The sequence below is a fragment of the Heterostelium album genome, assembly GCF_000004825.1.
Source record: "Heterostelium album PN500 unplaced genomic scaffold PPL_scaffold9, whole genome shotgun sequence".
Classification (NCBI taxonomy): Eukaryota; Evosea; class Eumycetozoa; order Acytosteliales; family Acytosteliaceae; genus Heterostelium; species Heterostelium album.
Window position 1 is genome coordinate 983,304 of NW_008805071.1, and position 24,975 is coordinate 1,008,278.

The window sequence follows — 24,975 nt, forward strand, 5'->3', positions numbered from 1 at the left end:
ATTATTACAGAAGTTAAATATATATTTGGATTATTTATTATTATTTTAAAATGCTATTTTTATTATTTAATGTAAAATAAAAAAGAATCCTCTAATTAATTTGGTAGGATAGAATTAAAGAAATAATAACAATAGCGAACAGTTGATGTTTTTTAATTGTTGTGAAGTGATATTTTTACTTTGGATTATTTGTTATTGGTTTTATTTTGTAGCAATATTTATAATACAAAAGATTGAATAGCTAGCAAAGCAGATAAACAGCTCTAGAGTTTATTCTGCTGAATTGATGGAAGTTGGTTAATCACTTCCTTTCTCCTGTGATAGAGATGTTGTTAATGTACTAGAGTGGTGTGAGTGTGTGTTGTTGCTTTAGGTAGTTTGTTATAATGAATAACTAACCACCAATTGGATCAAAGTTAAAGAAATTTAATAATAAATAATTTAAATAATAATAAAGAAACGCTTTTATATAAAGAATGAGGTGAAATTATATAATATGATATGGGTAGTATAAAAACAATTTTTGGGTGATTGTTTTTTTTTAATTTTGCGTACAAATAAATATATTTAGTGTTGTGTTGTGTTGGTTGCTTATAAATATAAATCAATATTGTTATAAAATTTATATCTATTGATTGTTTTAATATTTGATTAATAGATTATCAAATGAACAGCAACAACACAGCAATATTTATAGAAACCTTGATGGTGTGTTTTGTTTGGTGTTTGGATAATTCTCATTATTATCTTCTTTTAATTTTTTGTTATCAATAACAAACTACCTATACTTGCATGTAATCAACAATTAGTTATAATTGTGATTGTGATTGACATAATGATTGACAGAGTAATAATAATGTGTGTCTGTTTTTAATATAAAAGTGAGGTGTGTGTTTTTGTAACAATATTTTAATTGTGTTTTTCAAACACTCTTTTTATCTCGAAACTCACACACACGAATTGGTAACAATAAGATTACTCAGGAGGTACCACACTCACCATCAATACATATAATTAATATAATAAAACAGAATTAATAGTAATAAATTAGTTTGTAACAAATAAAAAAAGTAACAAAAAAAAAAACTGTTTTCTGTTGTAAATCTAAAGTAGAGATTATTTTTGAGAATGATCAATCATTGAGCAGATAAAGACCTGATTACAGTGTTGACGGCAACGCTTGCAAACAACTTTTGGTATGTTTCACTACCACTAAGTATAAACACACCTAAACTTCCAATCATGGTGTTCATCTTGTTTTTATTTGGTTTTTTTTTACACACAAAACCACACACTTGTAATGAAATTGTTTGAAAAAAAACAGATTCAACCACACATTTTTGAGTGGTGTACTAAAAAAAGTACCCATTTAAATTGATTGTGATCATAGGCTTGTTCTCCATTTTTATCACACCTGTATCATAGCTATGAGATGAACCAATTACCACTGCTACTACTTTTTATTCATTGTGAAAAGCGTTTGTGTAAAGAATGGTGTAGGAATGAAAAGTAGTTGATAGGAATTGATTGTTCCATTCTTTTTATTTATTTTTACATCTTGATTCTTGATGTTGTTGTGTTCTTTGAGATGATGATTACAAGATATATTAAAATCATAAGATTTTACCTGTTCACTTGTATAGATCCATTATCTTTTGATTTGATTAGTTTTTTTATGTTTTTTTCTCACCTGTCCAAATTGAGATCCTATTTAGGTTTGATTTACACTGTAAATAAATAAATTCTAATTACAAAAAAAGAATTTTTAAAAAAAAATTGATGATGATATTAATTAGATATTGAAACTTGTCTTATCCTAGGAATTGAATCAAATTCATGAGTGGTTTGAATCAAACATGTTTACCAGTTCCATTTTCTATTGCAATCTAATCAACTAATAGGTTCTAAAAAATTGTCAAAAAGTTCTCTAATTTTATTATAACGATTTATTGTAAACGTTAAGGATCATGATTCATCATTTGACAAGTTTAGTAATAACTGTTCTGAAACAAAAAAATGTTGGTTTAACTTCATTGTTTTTAATTAAATAATTAATTAATTAACTTACTTTTAGGTTGTTTATATAGGTATAAATGTCTCACAATGAAATAAAACAAAAAAAAAAAACGTGCGAAATTAAATCTAAATTAAGTGCAGGAACCCCCATATGTGTTTGAGAACACAATGAAATTCATAGTGATTTTGTTATCAGCATGATTAATGGGGTTATATAAAACTAACCATACAACTAATTAAAATTTTTATATGTACACTTTAATCAAATAGCATCTAAATATCGATTTCAGAACTGAATGAAAATCAATTCGATATTTATGGATTTTATTATTTACTTTTAATGGTGGAAACGGATTGTGCATGAGTTTAGTTTATTTTTTACTATTCTCTGAGATAAATTGAAATGATATCCTCTTTATCAAGTGATATTAATAAAAAGTAGTACTCATTAAAATAACTATCTACCTAATAAGTATACATTGGTAAGTTAAAAGAGATAGTTCTCTAGACAATCAATTGTCTCGCCTTATTTGAAGATTATTGAGGATTTTGATTGATTTTTTCATTCTACTAATAAATAAATCTGTTAAAGTAGATCCGATCAATATATGTTGTTAGTGGTAGCTTACCTCTGTGCAGAATATATGATTTACCAGCTAGTTAAGAAACAAAGTGAAACTCTTTCAAATCTCTTTAACATAATCAAATAAACAATGTAATCTTTAAATAATATAAATAATTGCTATATCCAAAACAAATATAGATTTAATAATAAATTTTAATTCCGTTATTATCCAGTTAAATTTTTTTAAAAAATGATCATCCCAAACCCCTCTTTTTTCTTTCGCTGTACATTATTTTTTTCAAACAGATTTATTTATTTATATAAAAATGATGAATTTAACGAATTTATCACATTTATTATTATCACATATTATATCATTTATAGAATCAAATATAGATAGAGTATGTTTTGCTTTGGTATCGAAAAGACTCTACTATGAACGTAGTAAATATCTATATTTCAATGTAAAACATCTGTATAAGAATCATCAGCAACAGTATCAACAACCTCAATCAATATCATCACCCTCCTACAGTCATAGTAATAGTACAAATAAATGGAAATTGAAATCATCACTTTTTAAATTACAATCTTTTCAACCTATCATTATAAAATCAATAGATAAATATAGTAAGTAAACTGAAAAAGATTGATTTAAATTTATAATTATGATTGATTTATTCATTTTTTATATATACTTGAAGTATTAGATAATTTAAGTTCAAATGGATTATTTTCAAAGTTTGAAAATGAACAAAGACACCAATCGATAATCATCAGAAATACAAGCGAACTGTCAACGATACCAAACAATGTAACTCATTTAATGTTTTTCAATACATTTAATCAATCTATTCAAGCGAGTGCGATTCCAGATCATATATTACACATATCGTTTGGCGAGAAGTTCAATAAACAACTGCGACCAGGCTGTCTGCCACCGCGGCTCGAAAGTCTGTACTTGGGATGGGCTTTTAACCAATCATTGGGAGAAGGCGTTCTTCCACCCACACTCAAACAGCTTACGATGGCATCGTTCAAGAGTTTGCCGTCGCGTCAAATCGTTATTCCATCGTCGGTGACTCACCTGGCTTTCGAAGATGCATTCGAGCAGACCATTCCATCGTCATCGATTCCCACGTCGGTCAAGCATCTCTCTTTCAACTATGCATTCACCGAGCCGCTACCGATTGGCTTGGTACCGTCGACAGTTACACACCTCGCCATCTATCTGACCAACTACGATCGAAAGACAGACAACCCACTGCCGAAACATGCATTGCCCGAGGGTGTTGTTGAACTGGACCTGGGTAGCAGGTTCGACATGATTCTACAACGAGATTCATTGCCTTTGAACCTAGAGATACTCAAAGTACCATCGTCATTCTTCAAGAAGAACAATATACTTCAACTACCGGCATCGATCAACACAGTAGTAATAGAAAGTCAAACCAATAGCTATACAATAGGAGTACGTAGAATATCAAATAATCAAATCATAATATTAGATGAATCATTACATGGTGGATATATTACAGATGATTCATTAACAACAACAACTAATGATAATAATCATAAACAATTAATACCGTTATTATTTAATAAACTATTAAGAAAGTAGTTGTAGTAATATATCATTACGTACAATAATAACATTGACTTTGCATTAACCACATCACCACACACCATTTGTTTTTTTTTTTTAATATTATTATTAATGTCAGTCACATAATTTTTATATTAAAAATTTAATTCAATTTCATTTATTTATTAACATAGCCAAAATTTAAACAACAAGTGTTTATCCTTGTTTTTTTTTAATATTATTATTGATTTTCACTTTTACTTTAAAGCTTGTTAAAATATATTAAGAAAATAAATAGTATTAGTAAGAATTAGTAGTAGTAACAGTGTAAGAAGTTAATAGCAGTAATAGAATATTTTAAAAGAGAGAAAAGAAAAAAAAATAATGAGTACAATTAAAGAAGAATCAATACCTTTATCAGAATCTGTTTCATTCTTTCAGAAACAAACACATAAATCTGAAAATAAGGTTTGTTTTGATTGTCAATCTAAAAATCCACAATGGGCATCAATTCCTTTTGGTATTTATATTTGTGTTGACTGTGCATCAAGTCATAGATTACTTGGAACACATATAACTTTTGTAAGGTAAATAGTATATTATTTGATATCTATATATTTAATGATATTCTAAACACAATATATTATTTATTTAGATCAATAACAATAGATTCATGGAAACCTTCACAACTTAGAATAATGAAATGTGGTGGTAACTTGAATGCAAGAATCTACTTTTCAGAGCATGGCATTGCCAATGAGAAAATTGATCAAAAATATATCTCAAACAGTGCAATCAACTATAGAAAGTTATTAGAAACAAAAGCTGCTAAATTGTAACTATAGATAAGAAAGAAAGAAAGATTTAAATCCTTGACTATTTATTGACCAACCTTTTTATTTATAAATATTAGATTAAATGAAACAAATGAATCAATATCTTCAGTAACATCAACACCAAATCAATCTTCACCATTAGAGGCAAACGCAACAACAGCAGTAGCGACACTAAATAAATCAGGACCATCTCCAAACTTGACAAATAAATCAAATCCTTCACCATTATCAATTTCCAATTCATCACCGTTACTTGTTGATACATCAAGCAACAGCCAAGAATCAACACCAAAGCAACAGACAGTTGTGGTTGCTGATGACAGTGAATGGGATGATTTCGATAAGAAGGTTAGTATTACAAGATCATCAAAGAAACCGGTTGTCGCAAAGACCTCCACCACCAAGCGTATCAGCAAACAGTCATTTGACGACGATTGGGATTCAATCCCAGAGACCTCTACAAACAAATCGTCATCTACAAACAAGAATGTTCAAACGGATAAATCACCTACCAATCAATCACCAGAACTCCGATCAAACAAACAACAGTACTCTTCAATATTTGATGTTGAAGAAACTATTCAGTAAGTTGAAACTATTATTAATTTATAGTATTTTTAGATTTTATTAATATTATTAAAAATTTAGGGAACCATTATATAATCAAAAGAAAAATAAAAATACATCATCGACAACAAGAGATAATTATAATAATGATAGAGATTTTGAATTCCATGATAGTGGAAAGTCAGTAAAGTCTAAAGAGTCAAACGATCGTAATGATTCTAGTGACTATGCAAGAAAGAATTTTTCCAATGCCAAGTCTATTTCATCGCAACAGTATTTCGGAGATGATAAAGACACCAAATTTGATCCAGAGAAACAAGCAAGACTATCTGCATTTCAAGGTGCAACATCTATTTCAAGTGCTCAATATTATAATAGAGATGAATCACCAAAGTTATCAGGTAACTATTATGTTAATGAAATGATTTTTTTTTAAATTTAACTAATTACTTATTTTAAAATCTAGATATGAGAGCATCTGATATAGCAGATAAATTGATGTATCTTGCTAAAACAGATATACGTTCACTATCAAATGCAGTTATGGATGGAAGTAAAAAACTAACAAACATGGCATCCAATGCTTATCAAGATTTCCAAGAACGTTACAGATAATGATGAGATTAAAAACAATTTTCTTTAATACCCATTCAATTCATTGTATAAACTTGTAAATAAAAAAAAAGGTTAAGATTAATTATGTTCAAATTTTTAAATAGTTTTTTTGTTGTCGAACAGATCTAAAAATAATTTCATTTAATACATTGTATAAAAATAGTTGTTAATCAAGGATTGTTTGACTTTGATCAAATTTTTGATTTTTTTTTAAATTCTTTTTTCAATTCTTGTCCTTGAATTAACACTTTTTAATGTCATATCAAGACAACGATAATGATAGTAATAATAATAACAAATTGATACAATCGAAAATAATTCTTCAAAAAATCATTAGTCTATCAATTGGTTCATTAGATTTGGAGAGTGATTTCAGATTATGTGTCGATGATGTTTGCTACCAAACAAGAATAAAAAACCTATTAAACTTGTATTGAATTATGTTTTGGTTTGTAAAGAATGGTTCAATATCATATCGAAAACAATTGCCACAGATTATCTGTTCAAAGACTCACGATACAACAAACAAGAACAATCTCAACTTTTAAAGAAATCTATTGATTATCTTTCAAAGAGTCAATCGGTATTTCAGTTAAGCACAATCAGAAATTTATTTTTATTGGATAGTGTTCAAATTGAAATTTGATGACTTGTTTGACTCGGAATGTTGATTGTTGATATCATTTTTAAACCTTATATATACTTGATGTTTTAAACTTGACCCTCAGAAAGTCACTCCATGACGATACCTCACGTCCAGCTCTCGAGAAGGTCGTGTAAGTATTAAATTAAGTTTATTATTTAAATATAGTGATCATATAAACTAATAACATTAATAATCATTAAAAACAACAGCTTAAAGTTCATTGATACATCTTCGAAGTTCGGTCACGGTAGAATTTTGATATCAAACTTCCGATGAGAAATCAAAGGTTATGGGTCCAATGAAGAATCAAAAGACCGCTGCCAAGAAGAACTAAGCTTGTTGATCAAATTTCCCTTTACTTCTAAATAAAACTGATAAGATTTAAACAAAAATAAAGAATAATAGTTTATTTGTATTGATTGTTGGCAACGACCAATTGGTGAATTGATTTAGAGTGAAGTGTAAAAGGGATTTAAATCAATTCACCAATTGGTCATTGCCACTCTTCTTGCCCCAAGTGTTTCCAACACTATTGGAAGTTGTTGTGGTTGTTGCTGTTGTTGTTGATGACATAGTTATAATCTCTTCATCTTGTAAATCACGCTTAACTCTGGGAATGTAGTTTAGAAAGAACAACCTGTTTCAAAGACTCTACAACATGGCAGAATTTAGTAGAGTTGAGTAGATCACCAATGCCTTTATATTTCCAATGAGAGTGAATATTTCCCATGTGGTCTACCATCTTTCTCGTGAATTCTGAGGCATCTTCCTGTTATTGAAATCTTGAAATTCTGAACCAAATTTGCTTTCATTTCCAAGATTTCTCAAAGGGACTGAAGATAATATTCTTTCAATATTGATTTACTATTATATAATTATTGTTATAGCTTTGGCTGCATATAAACTGATATTATTATTGACCAGATAATCTGATTTTTTAATAATACCGTCCAATTCTCATAATTTTTTAGATTGAGATAATGGACAGTTCGAGATATTATAAACTTTAAAAATATATTTATTTGTAAAAAAATGAGAAGAAGTTTTGTTTAAAAAAAAAACAAGTGTATTAATAACAAGTAGAAAAAAAAATTTAATTTAATTTTATTAGAAATTGTGATAGTTGTTAATATATAATGAATAGTTTATTGAATTGCTTCGCTTAAATTCTCTTGTAATGAGTGGTCGGTTAGAGGTGAGTATTAATTGGAACTACTGATTTAATACCTAGGAAACAACTTTATTCTACCTGAATCACTGACTGTCAAAACACCATTAAAATCATGAATATATTTAAATATATATATTGAATGGTGTGAAAGTGACTAAATCACAATTTTTTTCTCTTGTGATAATGCTGTAAACAACATTACACATAGAATAAATAAAAGAGTTGGATGGAAACTATGGCCACACAAGTTAATTTTCAAAGTAACAAAGTTTGTAAAAAACAACATAGGTATGATTGATGAGGAAAGGTTGGATTTATAGATTTTTAGGTTTATACAAAAAAAAAAAGAAAGACCACAGATATAAAATTTAAATATTTAAAGGTGTTACATCTTGGTTATTAATGATAGAATGATATATAATTATTGAATATTAGATTTTGGACACTCGACATGTTGAAATCCAATAAACATATTAGAAAGTTAGATATTGTATCATATACTAATCAAATCGGTTGGGATACAAAGAAAACGAACAGATGAAAGAACTAATTAAAGAGTTTATAACCACATTCAACAGCATATCATCAAAGTGTCATAAAATCATACTACACACTTCTGGTCAAAAGATTACTTATGATTTCTTTAATGACTTACTAAATGATAAAGAAAACCTTGAACTTTGTCAGAAACATAGCAATACCGAAGGTTATAAATTAACAATAAAGAGAAAAATCTAAATATTTAACATCATTGTGTTTTACTTGTTTTTTAATATCAATTAATTCTATTAAAAACAATTAACATTTAATATTAATTTATTATATTTTAATATGATCACTTGTTGTGCCTAAAAAAAAAAACAAAGGTTTCAATGCTTTACAGCTCGAAAAAATTTTATGGATTTTTATTTCTATTTCCATTTAGATCAATATGTCTAGTTTAAATGATTTAATCAAAGAGTTGATGTTATCAAATAACATTGATGGCGAAATCAAAGAAGAGGATAAAGATGATATTTACTTTGACAGACGTCTAAATAGTGCGGTGGAGGTATACGATAGATTATCAACAGACTTTCCAACGATATCAAGTAAACAATTGAAATTATTGTTAGATGATCTATTAAATAGACTTATAGCGTTAGATAATCAATTCACACCAACATCAACAGTAACCATATCATCACTACCGCCTTTTAAATTCAATAATATACTTTTAAATACATTAACAGAGTACTCTTTAAAGTATAATACAACTTTAAACTCACAATCATCAACAACCACAAAAACAACTAAAGATCAAACTAATAGCAATCAAGAATATGGTAGTATATATTCTTCTTTATATTATTTATTTTTTATAAAACAATTAAAGTATATCTTAAGGTAATCTATTCTATAATTCCACTATTAATAGATGCATATTTTACAATGTTATCGATATTAACCACACCTACTATTATCTATCATTCAAAGAGTAAAGGAATCAAATGAACTTTTAGAATATCTTGATAGATATTATATTGATGATGAATCTGATGATGATGATGATGATGATGAAACTGATCAATCAGATGATAATCAAGAAATAATAGATCATAGTAATAATGAAATAGCAGCAGAAGTAGAAGAAGATAATGAGGATAATTATAAGGATTTCAATGTTAATAGTGGAGGTGTAGATATTACAAAGGAATTCTATGATGCTAAATATAGATTGAATGAAAATATCAATAATAATAATAATAATAATAATAATAATAATAATAATAATAATAATTGGTCTGTCATTTGTGAAAAGCTAATCGATATATATAAACAATCATGTTATGATAATATATCAAATGATACCGTATGGGAAGATTATTCGATAATGGATGACATCAAGTCAATAGTCAATTCACTCTTCTCAGCTGAACATCTCTTACCGTTGGCAGCACTCATTCCACTCTTTATATATATACTACGTGATCGTATTCTATCGAAACCAAATGAAATACCATATATACTTCCACAGCTTTTAGATATTCTAATTGAATCTTCCTCTTCTTCCTCCAGCTTTACACAATCAAACGATAATCATAGTACTGCTTTACTGTCAAATTTCCAAATAGATACATTATTATCATTATTTGATAGTTTGGTATCGATTCCACTTAAATCATTGTCAAAGAGATCACTAGATTATCTTAATAAATCAATTATCGATAATCTGTTACATCTGACCAATAGACTTTCCTATTGGAATTCTTTGGAAATCAATCGACTTACACATATTAATAGTAACTCTAATAATGAAATGTCAATGGTAAGTAGAATATGAATTTGGCAAACTAACTATATTCCTAATATAATTCTACCTATATATATATATTTCTAACTATAGATATCAAAGATAACATTGTATATTGCCAATCAGTTAGACTATAAAGGATGGGATCAACTCTATCTCCAGAAATCATTATTCGCTCAATATCTTACATTAACACTAAAGTTAATTAATAATCCAACCGATTCGATTGTATGTTAACATATCATACTAAAGCTTACCATCATTGATCATCTAATACTAATAATATTATTTTCTAAAGGTATATGAATCATTGGTCAATGAGTCATTACGTTGGTTAACAACAGTCTGTTGTCAGTCAGAGATGCTTTGCAAGTTCACACAACAAGTACCAGAGTTCAAATCACTATTTCTTGAAGATCTTAGTAATAATGATAATAATGACACTGGTAATGATAATGATAATGATAATAGTAATAATCAAATTAATATCAATATTAAGAGTAAATATAATGAATACTATGCAATCTGGTTATATTTATCAGTTTTATATCCAGTGGGTAGTAATCAGAAACAACAATCACAACAATATCAGCAACAACAAGATCAAAAGATAGAATCATTTATCAATATATTAGAGTCAATGAGTAGTGATAGAGTCTTTGAACTGCGAGATTGCTCTGTACTGAACTCACTTACGACGATCACTCAGCATCTTTCACAGATAAAAGTTTTGCGATCCACAACTTTACCTCTTTCAAAGGTCACCGAATTTTTAAGTAGACTCGAATCAAAGGTTGTTGAAACAATTAAGCAACTATTATTGAAACAACATTTAACTAATAATAACAACAATGATAATAATGGTAACAATAATAATAATAATGATAGTAATGAAATAGATAACAATAATCAGCAACAAAGAATAATAGAAAGATTTAAACAACAATTAATCAAATTAAGAACTTATCTAAAATCATTATCACCAACAAACGATAACAAGAAGAAATAAATAAACATGTTACATTTAGTTGATAATCTAAAAAAAAAAAAAAATTGGTTATTATTGAATTTAGAATGAAATTACAAATATTTATTATTTTAATGCTATTGCTTGTTAATATTCTATTTGTCGGAGCAATAGTTAGTAAAGATTATAGTAAATGTGAAGGTAGTAATAATATAGTTACACATGATGCATCAAAAGAAGAGGTAGAGGTTAAAAAAACAACCACAACCACAACCACAACTACAACAACAACAGCAGCATATTTCTTAATGAAAGATATTGTAAATGATGATGAAATAGTCGTAAAGATGACAAATCAAAACGAAATAGAGTACGCAAGATCTATTATTGCAGGTAGAGTGATCGATAATATACAGTTGGTCGGTAAAATCAATGCAGGCGTTCAACCGTGGAATCCTAATTGGAAATATTACATTGAACCATCATCTATTAGATTTATTTCAAACTCACACCCTGAATGTAATGTTACCTATAAATATTTAGAAAAGAATCTAAGATTGGCATGCCGGTATGTTAAATTATGATCTATCTATTCATACTCTTTTTATTAATATTAATCGTCATTACAATAATATAAATACATACATTACATAGTGCTTTCTTACCAAAATGTTATTGGTGCCCATCAAATACAAAGTTGTTAAGAGAGATATCATTTTAAAAGCATCGATATATGTACACTTATTTATTTATTGGCAATCATTTAAATATATTAATATAAAAATAATTGCTAAATTGTATAATTATTTATATTAAGTAGTATCCATTTTATTCAAGTTAATAATGCCAATATTATTAATAATTGTTAAAATAATAGGTATTAAATTATATTATAATGTAATTATTGTGGTGTAGTGTGTTATGTGTGTGTGTGTGTTAATGATGAACCAAACTATGAGTTTTAGAGATATTTATTAATATCTACTAATAATTATCAATTATCTATTATTTTTATAACTTTGAATGTTATAACTATGGTTTACAAATAAGTATTTAAAGAAGTTATCAAACTTGTAAATTTCATTCAAAACAAAATATAAATCTAAATAACAAGTTTACAATAATATATTTCTCTAAAGTTAAATAAATAAGAATGAAGTTTACAAGTTTTGCCTTTTTGTTGGTTGCCATTACATGTTTGTCAGCAGTCTCTGCGACATGGCAACAAGTTTGTGGATCGAATGTCTGTGGTGTCGGTCAAGTCTGTGTGTGTCGTGATGGTGTTAGCAACTGTGTCTTGTTAGATCAATGTCATGATATTGCAATCGTTCAGACCATCGAACGTACTTGGGAAGAGAATGGAGTACCATTCACACTCTACCGTGTTCATGTTGTCAACTATGCACCAATGACACTCCAACAAATCGTTATTGAAACCGACTGTACCTTGAACCCACGTGACAACAACTCTGTCTGGAATATCATCTACGATCACGGATACTTCCTCCTCCCACAATACGCTCAAGGTATCAAACCAGGTCAAACCTTCACCTTTGGTTACATTGATCATGGTAGAGTCGCACCAAATCTCTTCATCAAAGCACTCACCTATTAAATTTACATCCAAATTAAATTATTCTTTTAAATTGTTGAAAATAAAAATAAAATTTTCTTTTTCTATAAATCTAATCAATAATTCCTTATTAATTGATTTTGATCTCTCTTTCCACCCAGATCTTTAAATTAAAAATATTTCCTCTAATGGAATAAAGTTTGATTTTTTTTTTTTTATTAATATAAAAATGAATCGGGATGGCATTGGAGAACCCACCAATACACCCAATTTAAATTAAAAAGATTGTTTTTTTTTAATAATGAAAGCTCCAATGATAATTAAGATCAAAATTTTTGTCAGTTAAGAATTTTTGGAATATTTTTATTTTTAATTTGAATCATCCAACATATACATATTTAGATTTTGTTATATTTATCTTTTTTGTAATTTAATTCATTTATTATTTATCCATTTATTTCTAATTTTATTTATCAGATTTTTTTTATTTATCAAACCTAATTTTTTTTTTTTTTTTTGCAAATCTGATAGTTTTTTAAAATAATTCTCTGAATCAGTGTTTTTTTTTTTTTTAAAAAAAAATAAATTAAATATCTATTACTTAATTAAATATCTCAATTTGTAAAAAAAAAACAAAAAGATTTACGCAAATTAATCAAACCTTTTTTTTAAAATTGCAATCATTTATATTATCTCTTTACACTAGAGAGTGTATAAATAAAGAATGGTTTCAATTCGGAATAGTGGTGAAATAACTTCATCATCTGAAATTGGAAATGTTTCAGTTGCAGAGATAACAAATCATAATAATAATAACAATGTAGTTTCAACAACAGCTATATCAATGGGACTCGTTTCTCAAAGTTCAATACAGGAAAACAGTAGTAGCAATCATAACAAAGATTCAAATGACCTCTGTATATTATCAACAAATCTAGCTAGATATTGTATATATGTATTCACAAAGAAAAGGATGCGTCCATTTGTACTACAGTTTGACTATCACTATAGAATCGCAGTTATAAGTCGTCGTGGAAAGCAACTTAGAATTGTGCCATTCACTCATCTTTTGGAACCATTACTATGTCCTTTCGATCCCACTTTTCTAACGATAAGAACATCCGAACCAAATTCGTAACTATCCAACAAATTAATCTCAAACAAAATGTTTGTTATTTTTCCAGATTATTTTATATTAATTCTATAATTTTAAATATTTTTTAGATATAGTGTATATGCAGCTAGTAAAAATGAAAGATGTGAACTTAATACCATTATGACTGATATCTTGAGTGATCCACTCAATTGTAAATGTCCAGTAAGTAGATAAACAATATAAATTAATTTTTAAATATTAATATATATTTTTTTTTTAAAAAGGCTGTAGATATTATGTTGTATTCAGGTTATATTCAAAAGAAAGGAAAGGTAAAATGGTCAACTAGATGGGTGGAGATTCAACAGTTACAGATATTCTGTTACAAAAAGAGAACTTCACAGCTTCCAGTCAATGTGATACCCATCACAGACCTTTCCGTTAAGATTTTGGAATCCAATATCATTATACTTCGAAACGACGTTAGAGTATTCTACTTTAGAACTGAAACAGAACATCAAAGAGATACAATCTACAACAGACTGGTTTCAATTGGAGTGTAAGTTGACTCTTTTTTCTTGGAGTTATTGTCATTAAAGTTATTTTGTTTGTTGTTACCTTCAATAGTCAGATCAAAAAAAGTTTAAATGTTATTGTCATCAAATAACAACTAACATCAATGATTTAACTGCCCATTACAGTCACAAATTAACATAAGCCTGACGATTATTTTTGCATTTTTATCTTTTACACACACTACCACCACATCAAATTAATTCAACCCATCGAATAATCAGATAAACACATACCAACACATCTTTATTAAACAATCGTGTTGAAAGAGCACTGTATCATTCATTCATTCATTATTTGTTTATCAAAGTATAATTATTATTATTTAACTATACATTATTCATTTGTTTGGCGCTCTTTTTTGAATAACCCCAACCATATCATGATGATAATTCAATATTTTTGCTTACACACCCAATATAAAAGTTTTTATATTGAGTAAAAATAAATGATATGAATATTAAAATCAATTGTTGTTGTATTGTTAATTAAATCATCACCTGTGTGTACTACTCTCCACACCATTTTTGTCATCCAATTAGGTTAGCATCTACTATGTTTGTTAGGATTGGATGTTGGGTTTTATCATTATTTGCAATATTTCCAAAATAATATATATATTGTCACCAACGATTTTATATATGTTCTATGGGTAAATTTGAAAATCCATGTATGGTATGGCTGAATAGTTCAATAATAATTTGATTAACAAAAAACCAGTGTACAATGATATACGAGGTGTATAAATAATTAAACATAAATAGAAATATATTTGATGTGGTTTGTAATATGCATCATCATTATCATCATCATCATTTTATAAAACCCACCCACTCACACAATTAAACCCACCACATTTTCTTAATCGTAAAACATATATAAAATATATATAATAGCCTACCTAAAATGGCCATCGTCTATCATCTAACAAAAAAAACCTAAATAATCAAATAAATAAGAATTTTATATGCTTTATAATTGCTGCATTTTGATCATTATATTAGAAAAATATTAAATTTTATTAATAAAAATATTAATAATACTCATAATATTATAAAAGCAGCAAAGCAATTCAACCCAATAAATAATAACAATCAACTAAACAAACTTTTAAATTTATTATATTCCAATTTCAATAATAGCATAATTCAATCACCATATTTATTTTATAAACAAATCTATTTATTTATTTATTAATTGTATTTAAATTTTAGACCAAATAAGAATCATAATCAATATAAAGATCAGCGAAAAAAATCATTGAAATTAGTTCCAGCTGTAAGTTTTCTAAATCGATCCACTTAAAATTGAATTCTTTTTATTAATAAATTTTATCTGTAGGTCAATTTGATTTCAGGATATTCACCCATTAGTTTCAGTAATCTACATAATTTATTTAAGGAACCTGGACACGATTTAAAACAACTTCACTTTGAAAATAGCACAGGTGGAGTAAACAATAATAATAGTGAACATCGTCATCATCAACCACAAAATCAATTACAACAACAATTATATCAAAAAGAATCATTATCATTTGCTTCTGCACTCCAAAAGAATAAATATTCAACTTTGAATAATAATAATAACAACAAAGGAACATTAGAAAATCATATTCATCAACAACAAATTAAAATGGAACCAAATATTTTGGATTCAAATAAGTTATCATCTCAATACACAGCTTCACAAAACAATGGTAACAAAATAGATATAGATAATCATAAACCACCACTGGCAAGACGACAATCAGTTAAACAGCTCATTGAGAAATATAATAGCAATGGTCCTACTACTCTGATCGATCCCAACCAAAATCCATCGTCCATATCGAGCAGTCCATCATTAAATAATAGCGCATCAAATGTACACCAGAGAAAGTCATTTACTTCAACCTCAAATTCGATTAATAATAGTAACAATAATAATAATAGTAATAATTATGTAAGATTCACAAATGTAAATACATCATCAACAAATCAAACACAAAAACAAATGTCATCACTGAAATTAAATTGTATAGAATCATCAACACCAATAGATATAAATAATGTATATAAACTACAACACCAAGAATCACAAACCAATTGTAATATATCGTCAACCAACACCAAGAATCATCAAAAGAATCAAGATATTAAATATTATGCAGATTTAATCGATAGAATGGATGTACTTAACAACTCTTGTGATGAAATCATTACTTGGATTGACAAGAATAAGAATCAATTGACCAAGGATGTTTGTCAGAAATTGATAGATGAGTTCAATCAGATATCAACAACACTACCAGATCTTCAAAGGGAATTGCATTTCACATATGTCTTTGACAACGTCCAAGTTCAATACGTTGACAATCATAACAACAACAACAACAACAACAACAACAACAACAACAACAACAACAACAACAACAACAACAACAACAACAACAACAACAACATTAGTATCTATCAACATTCAATGAGCGATTCTAGCAGTGAAACGAACACTCGAAGTAATTCCATTTGTAGTTCCTATTCTGAAGATCTTAGCAGTGATAGTGAAGATGACCATATTTTCATGGCGGAATCACTTACATCCGTTCCAATTACGTTGAATCTTTCACCGTTTCCTAAACTTCGCAAGCATATCCGCCCCAAACCTCACAGCATCGAAGACATCACTTCAAATCTGATCTCTCAAAAGGGAATATCTTCATAACATAAATTGTTAAATAAAGTAGTCAATTTAACATATGATAATATAATAGTGTAACTTTATTGTTTTGTTGTCGATCATCAATTCGCAATTCAAATGATTCGTATGCCTATTCGATCAATGTACTGCTTGATTCTGAATATTGTCTAATCGATTCCACTATGGAAGATGTATGTCATACAGTGTCTGAACCTTTCAGGTTTAGAATTGCATCCTTTGTGTTTTAAAATAAAAAAATTTAAATCATTATTTTTAATTAAAAGAACATAAATAACATTCTTTTTTATTATTATTGAAAAATGTAAAAAGATGGTATTTTTTTGAACTACATTTTTTAATTAATGTTATTATATGTTATGAATACAGTTTCATTAGTGGTCAGTGATAGTATTCATGAAAGCAGTGATCATATAGTTCATGATGACTATTTCAATGGTTCCAGATTCGGTTGGATGATTCTGTTTGGTATTGTAGGTGTTTTAATACGATACTTTTTAAATATCTTTTTTGCTCATGTGCTCAAGACCGATACCTTTTGGAGCACGCTTATCATCAACATATCAGGATGTGCAATCATAGGTGTAGTTCAGGTGGTCGGTGTAGAACAAATGAATATTAACATCGATCTTCGATACGGATTAATGGTTGGTCTGTTTGGAGGATACACTACATTCTCTGGCTATTGTTTAGACACCGTACTTTTATCCGAGAGAAACCAATTGAAATATACAATCATAGGTATATTTTACTGTATTATATCACCTGGTTTAGGATTGGCGGCTACCTACACGGCGATAAGACTCACAAGGAAACATTACGAATAATAGTATTTTGAAAATAAATGTACAAAAAGATTTTATATATAAATGTTTTAATAAAATACAATGTTTTCATTATTTATTACTTTTTTTGAATTGATCATCAATACTTTTTTCTGGTAATTTAAATATGTTCATGTAATAATCGAAAGCACTACACTTTTGATGAACACAACTACCATAGATCTGCTTGAATATGTTGCTATGATGAGAGCTAAGAAGGAATAATAGTTGTTCCATGAATTTCATGAGTGATTTGTTTAACTTTAACATTTCGTAGTTGTTCTCTATCAGGTTGAATAGCCATATAATCTCTGACAATGTATCGTTGAATGACCCATTTTGGAATTCGATGGGTTTGGCCAAAAGATCAAAAAATAGTGTTGGTGAAAGTGATTCGATTATAAGGAGTTTCTTGCAGTTATATAGTATTTTTATTTCCTTGGCTGCTAGATCATTCAATATATTTTGAGGGTAGGTGGTCGCCAGATGTTTCAAACCATCAAAGTTGTGAACTTGTAAGGCACTGACAACCGCCATTCTACGATTATAATCACCAAAGTCCACACAAATGGGAATCACCGCCTCATAGAGCTGAACCGAATGATTAACGTTACGGAATAAATTGATAAAGTGATTTTTATTGGCCTTTCCATTAAACTCTTTGAAATATTCGATGATCCAATTGGCAATTGTAATGTTGCCAAATGCCAAAGCATAACCAAGCTCTTCTTCGAATATAGCATTAATAGAAGTTTGCTCAATGACTGGTCGTCCTTTTTTTCTTTCAACTCTCGATCCAATTCCTAAAAGATACATTTGTAGATCCATATCCTTTTGAACGATACTAACAGCTTTGTTTTCATAGCTTACATCTTCCATGTCGTTATCTCTGAGTGTTTGCTTAAACAGATGGTATATTTCAGTGTTACTCGGTCTCTTATTGATCATGATATTGGTCAGCCATTGCGAACTAACCATTACTGGAAGCATATCGGTAACGATCCTTTCGAAATGTCTGATGGTTCCACTCATCAAGACCTCCTGGGTTTGAAGTACTGACCAATACTCTCTACAATGATCGAATATCTTGAAAGCTCGCTCACTCTCTAGCTTTAAAAGTCTTTCGATGTTGAATGTACTGATTTCAGTAGACCATCCATTCTCTACCAACAAATACTCCAATAGATCTTCATCGTTTTGCAGAATTGCATTTTTAATTGCAAGATTCTTTTCTTCCCAAGACAACGAAACCAGATGATTAACCGATATAATATTCGACTTGAACCAATCGTATCCAAACTTGGCATGATGTTGTAGGTAATCTGTCTTTTTGAATGAAATCTTAAGAGTATTCTCTACCGCTTGTAACTGTGGTAGTGAAGTGGCATTGGCAACGATCAACATCGGAGTATTAGGCAACATTTGATTTACTCCATATAGATTGGAGATGTACCGCAGCGAGTCAACGTATTGATTGACTGCCAACCAATCTAGACTAGGTATCTCTGCGAAACGATATATTTTCTGTCTAACTGAACATATCTCTAAATGTATCTGTGATATATAATTAAATATTATATTTACTACATATTTATTCTTTATTATTAATTTAAATAACTGTGAATGCTTATCGATTGTTTTTAATTCATTATTATTCTCCATCATCATTATTATTTGTTTTTGTTTAAATATTATGTTTTGAATTGACCCATTTGAATGCCAATCAAACCGATTTTTATTGAGTTGGGATGTTTTAAATTATTCTCCAATTCATCGAATTTTACAATATTTTTATAAGATAAAATTAGTATTACTTTCAATGAATTATTCAATAAATAACAGCTATTATTATTATTAAGAAACAAATATTTAACTATAATATCGATAAAAATAAATAATAATATTTAATTATATTTAAACATATTTTATTATTGAATTAATAATTTTATTCATCTTTAAATTGAATATCAGATTCATTATTATCGATCAAGTCAACTTCTTGTGACTCTGCCATTGGATTATGAGTGGATGTTGATGTGTCGTCGGTGATGTCGTTGAGATTCGATCCATTATGTAAGTTGAATGTTGAGTTTGTGGAAATCGATGATTCATCTGCAATATCAGATAGGTTTGTACCACTTTGGATGTTGAATGTAGAGGATGTCGACGAGTTTAGTGAGACACTGCTGCTGACACTTGTACCACTTACATCATCAGAGGTAGATGTTGTATCTTTGAATTGGAATGGCTTCAATAAGAATTCACCAGATACACGGATATCTTTGAGATTATCTACGACTTTACTCAATCCACCAAAGAATCGGTTTGGTGTGGCTGGTGGTGTTGATTGTTGTTCGGTTGGCGACGAGAGTTCGTGATTGGCATTTAGCATCAAGGTGGTTGGTGACTGCATCATCATGCTTGGCGATGTCATCTCTGGTGAAGCTGGATTCGATGATGGTGATGTTTGTTGTTCCTGTGGTTTCGGACCGGAAAAGTATGGAATATATGACAGTATAGGTGACTTGTTCGAAGGTGATTGAGGAACTGGAGGTGATGGTGCTGGTCGGTGTGGTTGTTGGTGATGATGTTGATTATGATGTTGATTATGATGTTGATTATGATGTTGATTTTGATGATGATTATGATGTTGGTTATGTTGATTTTGAAGATGATTTGGATGATTTCTAACTGGAACTGGTGGTGGTGATGAGATATTTTGTTGTTGTGAAGCTGCTTGTTCAACGATTTTAGCAACTTCAAGTTTCGAGTAGATTTGGATTTCTCCTTGGAGTTGGCATGCCAACTCGTCTTCGTAACAGAGATTGATCTTGAAATGAGTCGGACCGTCGCCACATGCCTCTCTCAGAGGAATCACACCCTTACCAATGAGAGTGTAATCGAGCATCTCTTTGGCAACCAGTGCAACTTGGATATATTGTGTTTTCAAATACTCTTTGTCATCGATGAACGATTTAATTTCAACAGTGTCACTCCATACCGGTAGAGAAGAACGAACCACTGGTGTACGAACACTATTGTTATTCTCATCGGATATCAAATGGTAGGCATTGAACTCCAAGAAGGCATCGATTTTCGTTCCATTTGGTAGTAGTTCGAATTGGTCTGCTACCAATGATTTGATGAATATAAAACATGGAAGATCGGCAGTGGACAACCATGAATACGGTGCAATAACAGGCATGATAACATCACTGGAAATGGGTGGGAATAGACTGGATGATTCCTTGGCGGGGCTATCATCCTGTTGGATAATAGCAAGTGGATCGGCATCCATCAATGCCTTGTAATAGATTACACCCGTTCCTTTTGGTTTACCATCTTCATCCTTGACTTGGTCAACTATTGGTTTCCAATCGAGCTTCGATGTCAGTGTGACAGAATCGTGATCACCACACCAGAAACAATAACGATTCGATCCATTCAAGTATTGTTTATTCTTGATGTAGATTACACTGTTATTGATGTCATCCGGTGTAGTTGTCTCCATCGTTCCAGTTGCATTGTTGTTACAATAATTGGCGAAACAAACCGATGTCTCACGAATGTGGAATGAAATAACAGTTCCATATTGTACATCTTTGTTTTTGTACTCCTTGAAAAGCTCTGCTGGCTTGCTACTTGTCGATTCCATTATCTTTGATCCAAGCTTGAAAAAGTTGGTAACCGAGGAGATACCACCAGTTTTCTTGGGAGCCGGTGTTGGTTCTACGCTGTTCTGGATGATCGATGTTTCAAAGTTTGGAGAGGTCGATCCTGAGCTGTTTTGTCCACTTCCGCCTGCACTTCCACTTCCACTTCCACTTCCAGAACCAGAGAGTGGTACTCCACCTTGGTTGGAAGTACGCTTAGAGGTAGGACGCTTCTGCAGGTAGCTAACCTGTGTATTGTTGATACTGGGTGCCAATGTTTTGCGAATCAACACAATCGATGCAGTGTTTGTAGTAGTGGCCGAGGAAACCACAATATAATCCAATCCTAAATACTGACGAATCAAATAGAACCAATATTGTTTGTAGTTCATCACGAAACCAGGTGAAATACGATCGCTTGCAATTCGCTGTGCAGACAATGCATATAAATCACGTTCTTTTGGTATCCACTCTGCAAGAAGTGTTGAGTTGATTGTGATATTCTCCATATTCCAAGATCCAATGAATACATCAAACATATCCAATAACTTTAATCTACTATCTTTTTGTGGTCTTGGTGGTGGTTGAGGTGGTGATAACACTGGTTCTTTTGTTGTTGTTTCTGTTGTTTCTGTTGTCGTTGTTGTATTTTCAGAGATATCAGTAGTTGGTGTAGCTGCTCCATCTTCGTCTGTTGTAGTAGCATTTGTTGTTGTTGTTATTGACTCTTTAGAATCAGATGATGTTTCAACTGGTGATGATGGCTCTGTTAACTGTTCATTACTACTATTGATTTGTGGAGAATCATAGGATATTGATAGTGGTGAACGAAGTGATGTTGAAGCAACTGGATTGGCTGGAATATAACAATTTGGAAGTTTCTGTTTGTACAAGTCTTGTAGGAATTGTTCACGCTCCAATGAAGTTGCAAAGAGGAATGAATCATGACATGGATTCTCAATGTAGTGAATATTTAACAAGCAGTGATTCAACTTGCCCTTCTCAAGCAACAAGATCGAATCGAATGGATAGTCTTTCTTTCTACCACTTAGTTTAGTGGTAGTACTAACAGTCTTTAGTTCCCTGTTGATTTTGATAATCGAAGGAATACCACTGTTACCCTCGTTGTTATTAATATCATGAAGATACAAAACATCGCGTTCACCATAGTCTGACGACAACTCTGGCAGCCATTTCTCAACAATGAAACGTCCCAAGTAGAGATCTATCGCCAGCTGTTTGGCGTCGTCCTTTAGATTCTTGTGAATGTAGCGACGCACCGAATTGTAGCCGTCCGCCATCGTTCCCTTGACACTACGCTTTCCAGTTCTAGTGAAATCAGTCTTTAGTGCACCAGTTCCTGTGTATTGCTCCGACATGACATCGGCATTGTCCGCCCACACATTCTTGAACTGCGACTCAAACATTGGATGCTGTTCGATTCGCTCGGAACTCGAGATGATACCCATACGCGTCAGTTGGCTATGAAGAATATAACGCGCCAACATACTCTGTACGACATTGGTACGGTCGAGACAATCGATACAATTTGTTCTAAACGATCCGGTCTGCACCAACGAAGGCATCGCCGAAGTGGACTTGAACAAATAGCCAAACGAGTCGAGATGATGTTTCACCTTGTCCAACAACTCTGAGAGATTCTCATAGTGATTGTTTCTACAACGATCATGAAAATCAAAAGCATAATACTCCAACTTGCTTCTGTCGAATATCAAATGAGAATGACTCTCAAAAGCGTCACCAATTGACATCTCACCACCTGTCTGGTCAATCAATGTTACAATAACCTGTGGTCCATACAATCGATTCAATTCATTTACATGTGATTTAAAAGCATCATCCTAATAAATAATAATAATAATAATAATAATTAATATTATAATAAATATACAAAAACAATAATATCTTATAAACTTACAGCTTTAGTTGAATGATCAACAACAGGTCTTGGTTTCATTCCCTTTCCTTTTTGTTGCCATAGCAATGGGATTGAGCCTCTAGTTTGTACAAACGAGGTCAATACCTCGTCAAAAGCAATGATTTGTTCGGTTTCAACGAAATTTGCAACATTTCCCAATGCATCTGCACCTCTCATATTATAACGGGTACCTGTTCTCTTACAACTTCTTCTCGATATAAATATATATTTGAATTGATTCGTATTGATTTCACAATTTAATATACTAATAACTATTAGTTAAACATTAAAATAATATTGTTAATATACTTTTTACACAACACGTAAAATAATAATTATGATAACAGTAACTTACATCCATCCATTACAGGTAAAATAAAAGGATGAAATTCATTCTTTATGAATTCACTTTGTAGATGATAGTTCCAGAAGAATCTTCGATCAGCACGCTTCCACAGTGGTAGTGCCAATCTCTCTGGATTTCTTTCAATGTCAGAGACACGTTGCTCTGAATGTGTAACATCGAAATCGTAGGAGAAGTAGAAATCAAATGTTTCCAACATACTATTCAATGCAGATATATAATTCTTTTCTTCTTTTTTCTTTTAAAATCATTAATTAATTAATTAATATTTGATAATTCTAACTACAATAACTAATAACTAATAATAAATATTTGATTACACTTCAACCTACCTCATCTTCGGATAGTGGAATTGGTACTTTCAGAATTGGATGAAGAATCGTTTTGATGACTTTATGTATGATTTGATGGTTACCTCGAATGGCACCAACAGTTAGCTTCTCGGAGATACACATCAACTGTGGACCTGACAACAGATTGATGATACCAACACAACCGAATATCTTTTGTGTAGATTTAACTGGTGATGTTATTGTTGCATTATCCTTATCTAATAATAATAATAATAATAATAGTTGAAAGTTGGTTGGTTATCTAACTACTCTAAAGATTTTACTTTACTTACTCTTCATTTCAATCTTTAGAGTGGTTCTGTCAATGAAGATTGTCTTTGGATCCACTGGATCCTCTCTTGCATCTGGTTGTAAAATGACATATGAATCTAATGTAATCAAATTGATATTTGAATATAGTTTAGTTGTAGTTGTGGTTGTCATTTTTATTACTATTAACAATAATATTAACTAAATATGTAATATATATATAATATATCTAAATAAATAATAGTTTTAAATAAAAATATGTTTAAGAATATATAATATGATTTAATTTAAAATTACAAAATATCTTTTTATTTTCGAAAGAATATAATAAATAAATAATATATATTAATTGATTGAATGATTGATCTGTGTGTGTTATAATAATGAAAAATA

General features: G+C 29.9%; 9 protein-coding genes across 9 annotated transcripts; 7 read left to right on the forward strand and 2 right to left on the reverse strand.

The window, feature by feature from the left end:
- Positions 1–2,907: 2,907 nt before the first annotated feature.
- Positions 2,908–4,460, forward strand: PPL_08913 (uncharacterized protein; the record flags this gene model as incomplete). The annotated part of the gene is made up of 3 exons (XM_020579712.1): positions 2,908–3,211; positions 3,286–4,198; positions 4,454–4,460. 3 exons carry the CDS (start codon positions 2,908–2,910, stop codon positions 4,458–4,460), a joined length of 1,224 nt encoding a protein of 407 aa, XP_020430387.1.
- A 90-nt stretch (positions 4,461–4,550) lies between these two features.
- Positions 4,551–6,184, forward strand: PPL_08914 (Arf GTPase activating protein; the record flags this gene model as incomplete). Its single annotated transcript, XM_020579713.1, has 5 exons — positions 4,551–4,753; positions 4,822–5,001; positions 5,080–5,586; positions 5,651–5,970; positions 6,036–6,184. The coding sequence occupies 5 exons, from the start codon at positions 4,551–4,553 to the stop codon at positions 6,182–6,184; spliced, it is 1,359 nt and encodes a 452-aa protein (XP_020430388.1).
- Positions 6,185–8,932: 2,748 nt separating this feature from the next.
- On the forward strand, positions 8,933–11,303 carry PPL_08915 (uncharacterized protein; the record flags this gene model as incomplete). Its single annotated transcript, XM_020579714.1, has 4 exons — positions 8,933–9,329; positions 9,480–10,309; positions 10,388–10,522; positions 10,593–11,303. The coding sequence occupies 4 exons, from the start codon at positions 8,933–8,935 to the stop codon at positions 11,301–11,303; spliced, it is 2,073 nt and encodes a 690-aa protein (XP_020430389.1).
- A 65-nt stretch (positions 11,304–11,368) lies between these two features.
- PPL_08916 (uncharacterized protein) lies at positions 11,369–11,982 on the forward strand (the record flags this gene model as incomplete). Its single annotated transcript, XM_020579715.1, has 2 exons — positions 11,369–11,829; positions 11,916–11,982. The coding sequence occupies 2 exons, from the start codon at positions 11,369–11,371 to the stop codon at positions 11,980–11,982; spliced, it is 528 nt and encodes a 175-aa protein (XP_020430390.1).
- Positions 11,983–12,414: 432 nt separating this feature from the next.
- On the forward strand, positions 12,415–12,876 carry PPL_08917 (carbohydrate-binding domain-containing protein; the record flags this gene model as incomplete). The annotated part of the gene is made up of 1 exon (XM_020579716.1): positions 12,415–12,876. One exon carries the CDS (start codon positions 12,415–12,417, stop codon positions 12,874–12,876), a length of 462 nt encoding a protein of 153 aa, XP_020430391.1.
- A 682-nt stretch (positions 12,877–13,558) lies between these two features.
- Positions 13,559–17,206, forward strand: PPL_08918 (uncharacterized protein; the record flags this gene model as incomplete). Its single annotated transcript, XM_020579717.1, has 5 exons — positions 13,559–13,968; positions 14,065–14,152; positions 14,215–14,489; positions 15,718–15,781; positions 15,905–17,206. 5 exons carry the CDS (start codon positions 13,559–13,561, stop codon positions 17,204–17,206), a joined length of 2,139 nt encoding a protein of 712 aa, XP_020430392.1.
- Positions 17,207–17,544: 338 nt separating this feature from the next.
- On the forward strand, positions 17,545–18,027 carry PPL_08919 (fluoride efflux transporter FluC; the record flags this gene model as incomplete). The annotated part of the gene is made up of 1 exon (XM_020579718.1): positions 17,545–18,027. The coding sequence occupies one exon, from the start codon at positions 17,545–17,547 to the stop codon at positions 18,025–18,027; it is 483 nt and encodes a 160-aa protein (XP_020430393.1).
- A 69-nt stretch (positions 18,028–18,096) lies between these two features.
- Positions 18,097–19,692, reverse strand: PPL_08920 (uncharacterized protein; the record flags this gene model as incomplete). Its single annotated transcript, XM_020579719.1, has 2 exons — positions 18,097–19,578; positions 19,609–19,692. 2 exons carry the CDS (start codon positions 19,690–19,692, stop codon positions 18,097–18,099), a joined length of 1,566 nt encoding a protein of 521 aa, XP_020430394.1.
- Positions 19,693–19,969: 277 nt separating this feature from the next.
- Positions 19,970–24,756, reverse strand: PPL_08921 (Suppressor of actin mutations; the record flags this gene model as incomplete). The annotated part of the gene is made up of 5 exons (XM_020579720.1): positions 19,970–23,539; positions 23,617–23,888; positions 23,972–24,218; positions 24,313–24,530; positions 24,606–24,756. The coding sequence occupies 5 exons, from the start codon at positions 24,754–24,756 to the stop codon at positions 19,970–19,972; spliced, it is 4,458 nt and encodes a 1,485-aa protein (XP_020430395.1).
- Between the last annotated feature and the right edge of the window lie 219 nt (positions 24,757–24,975).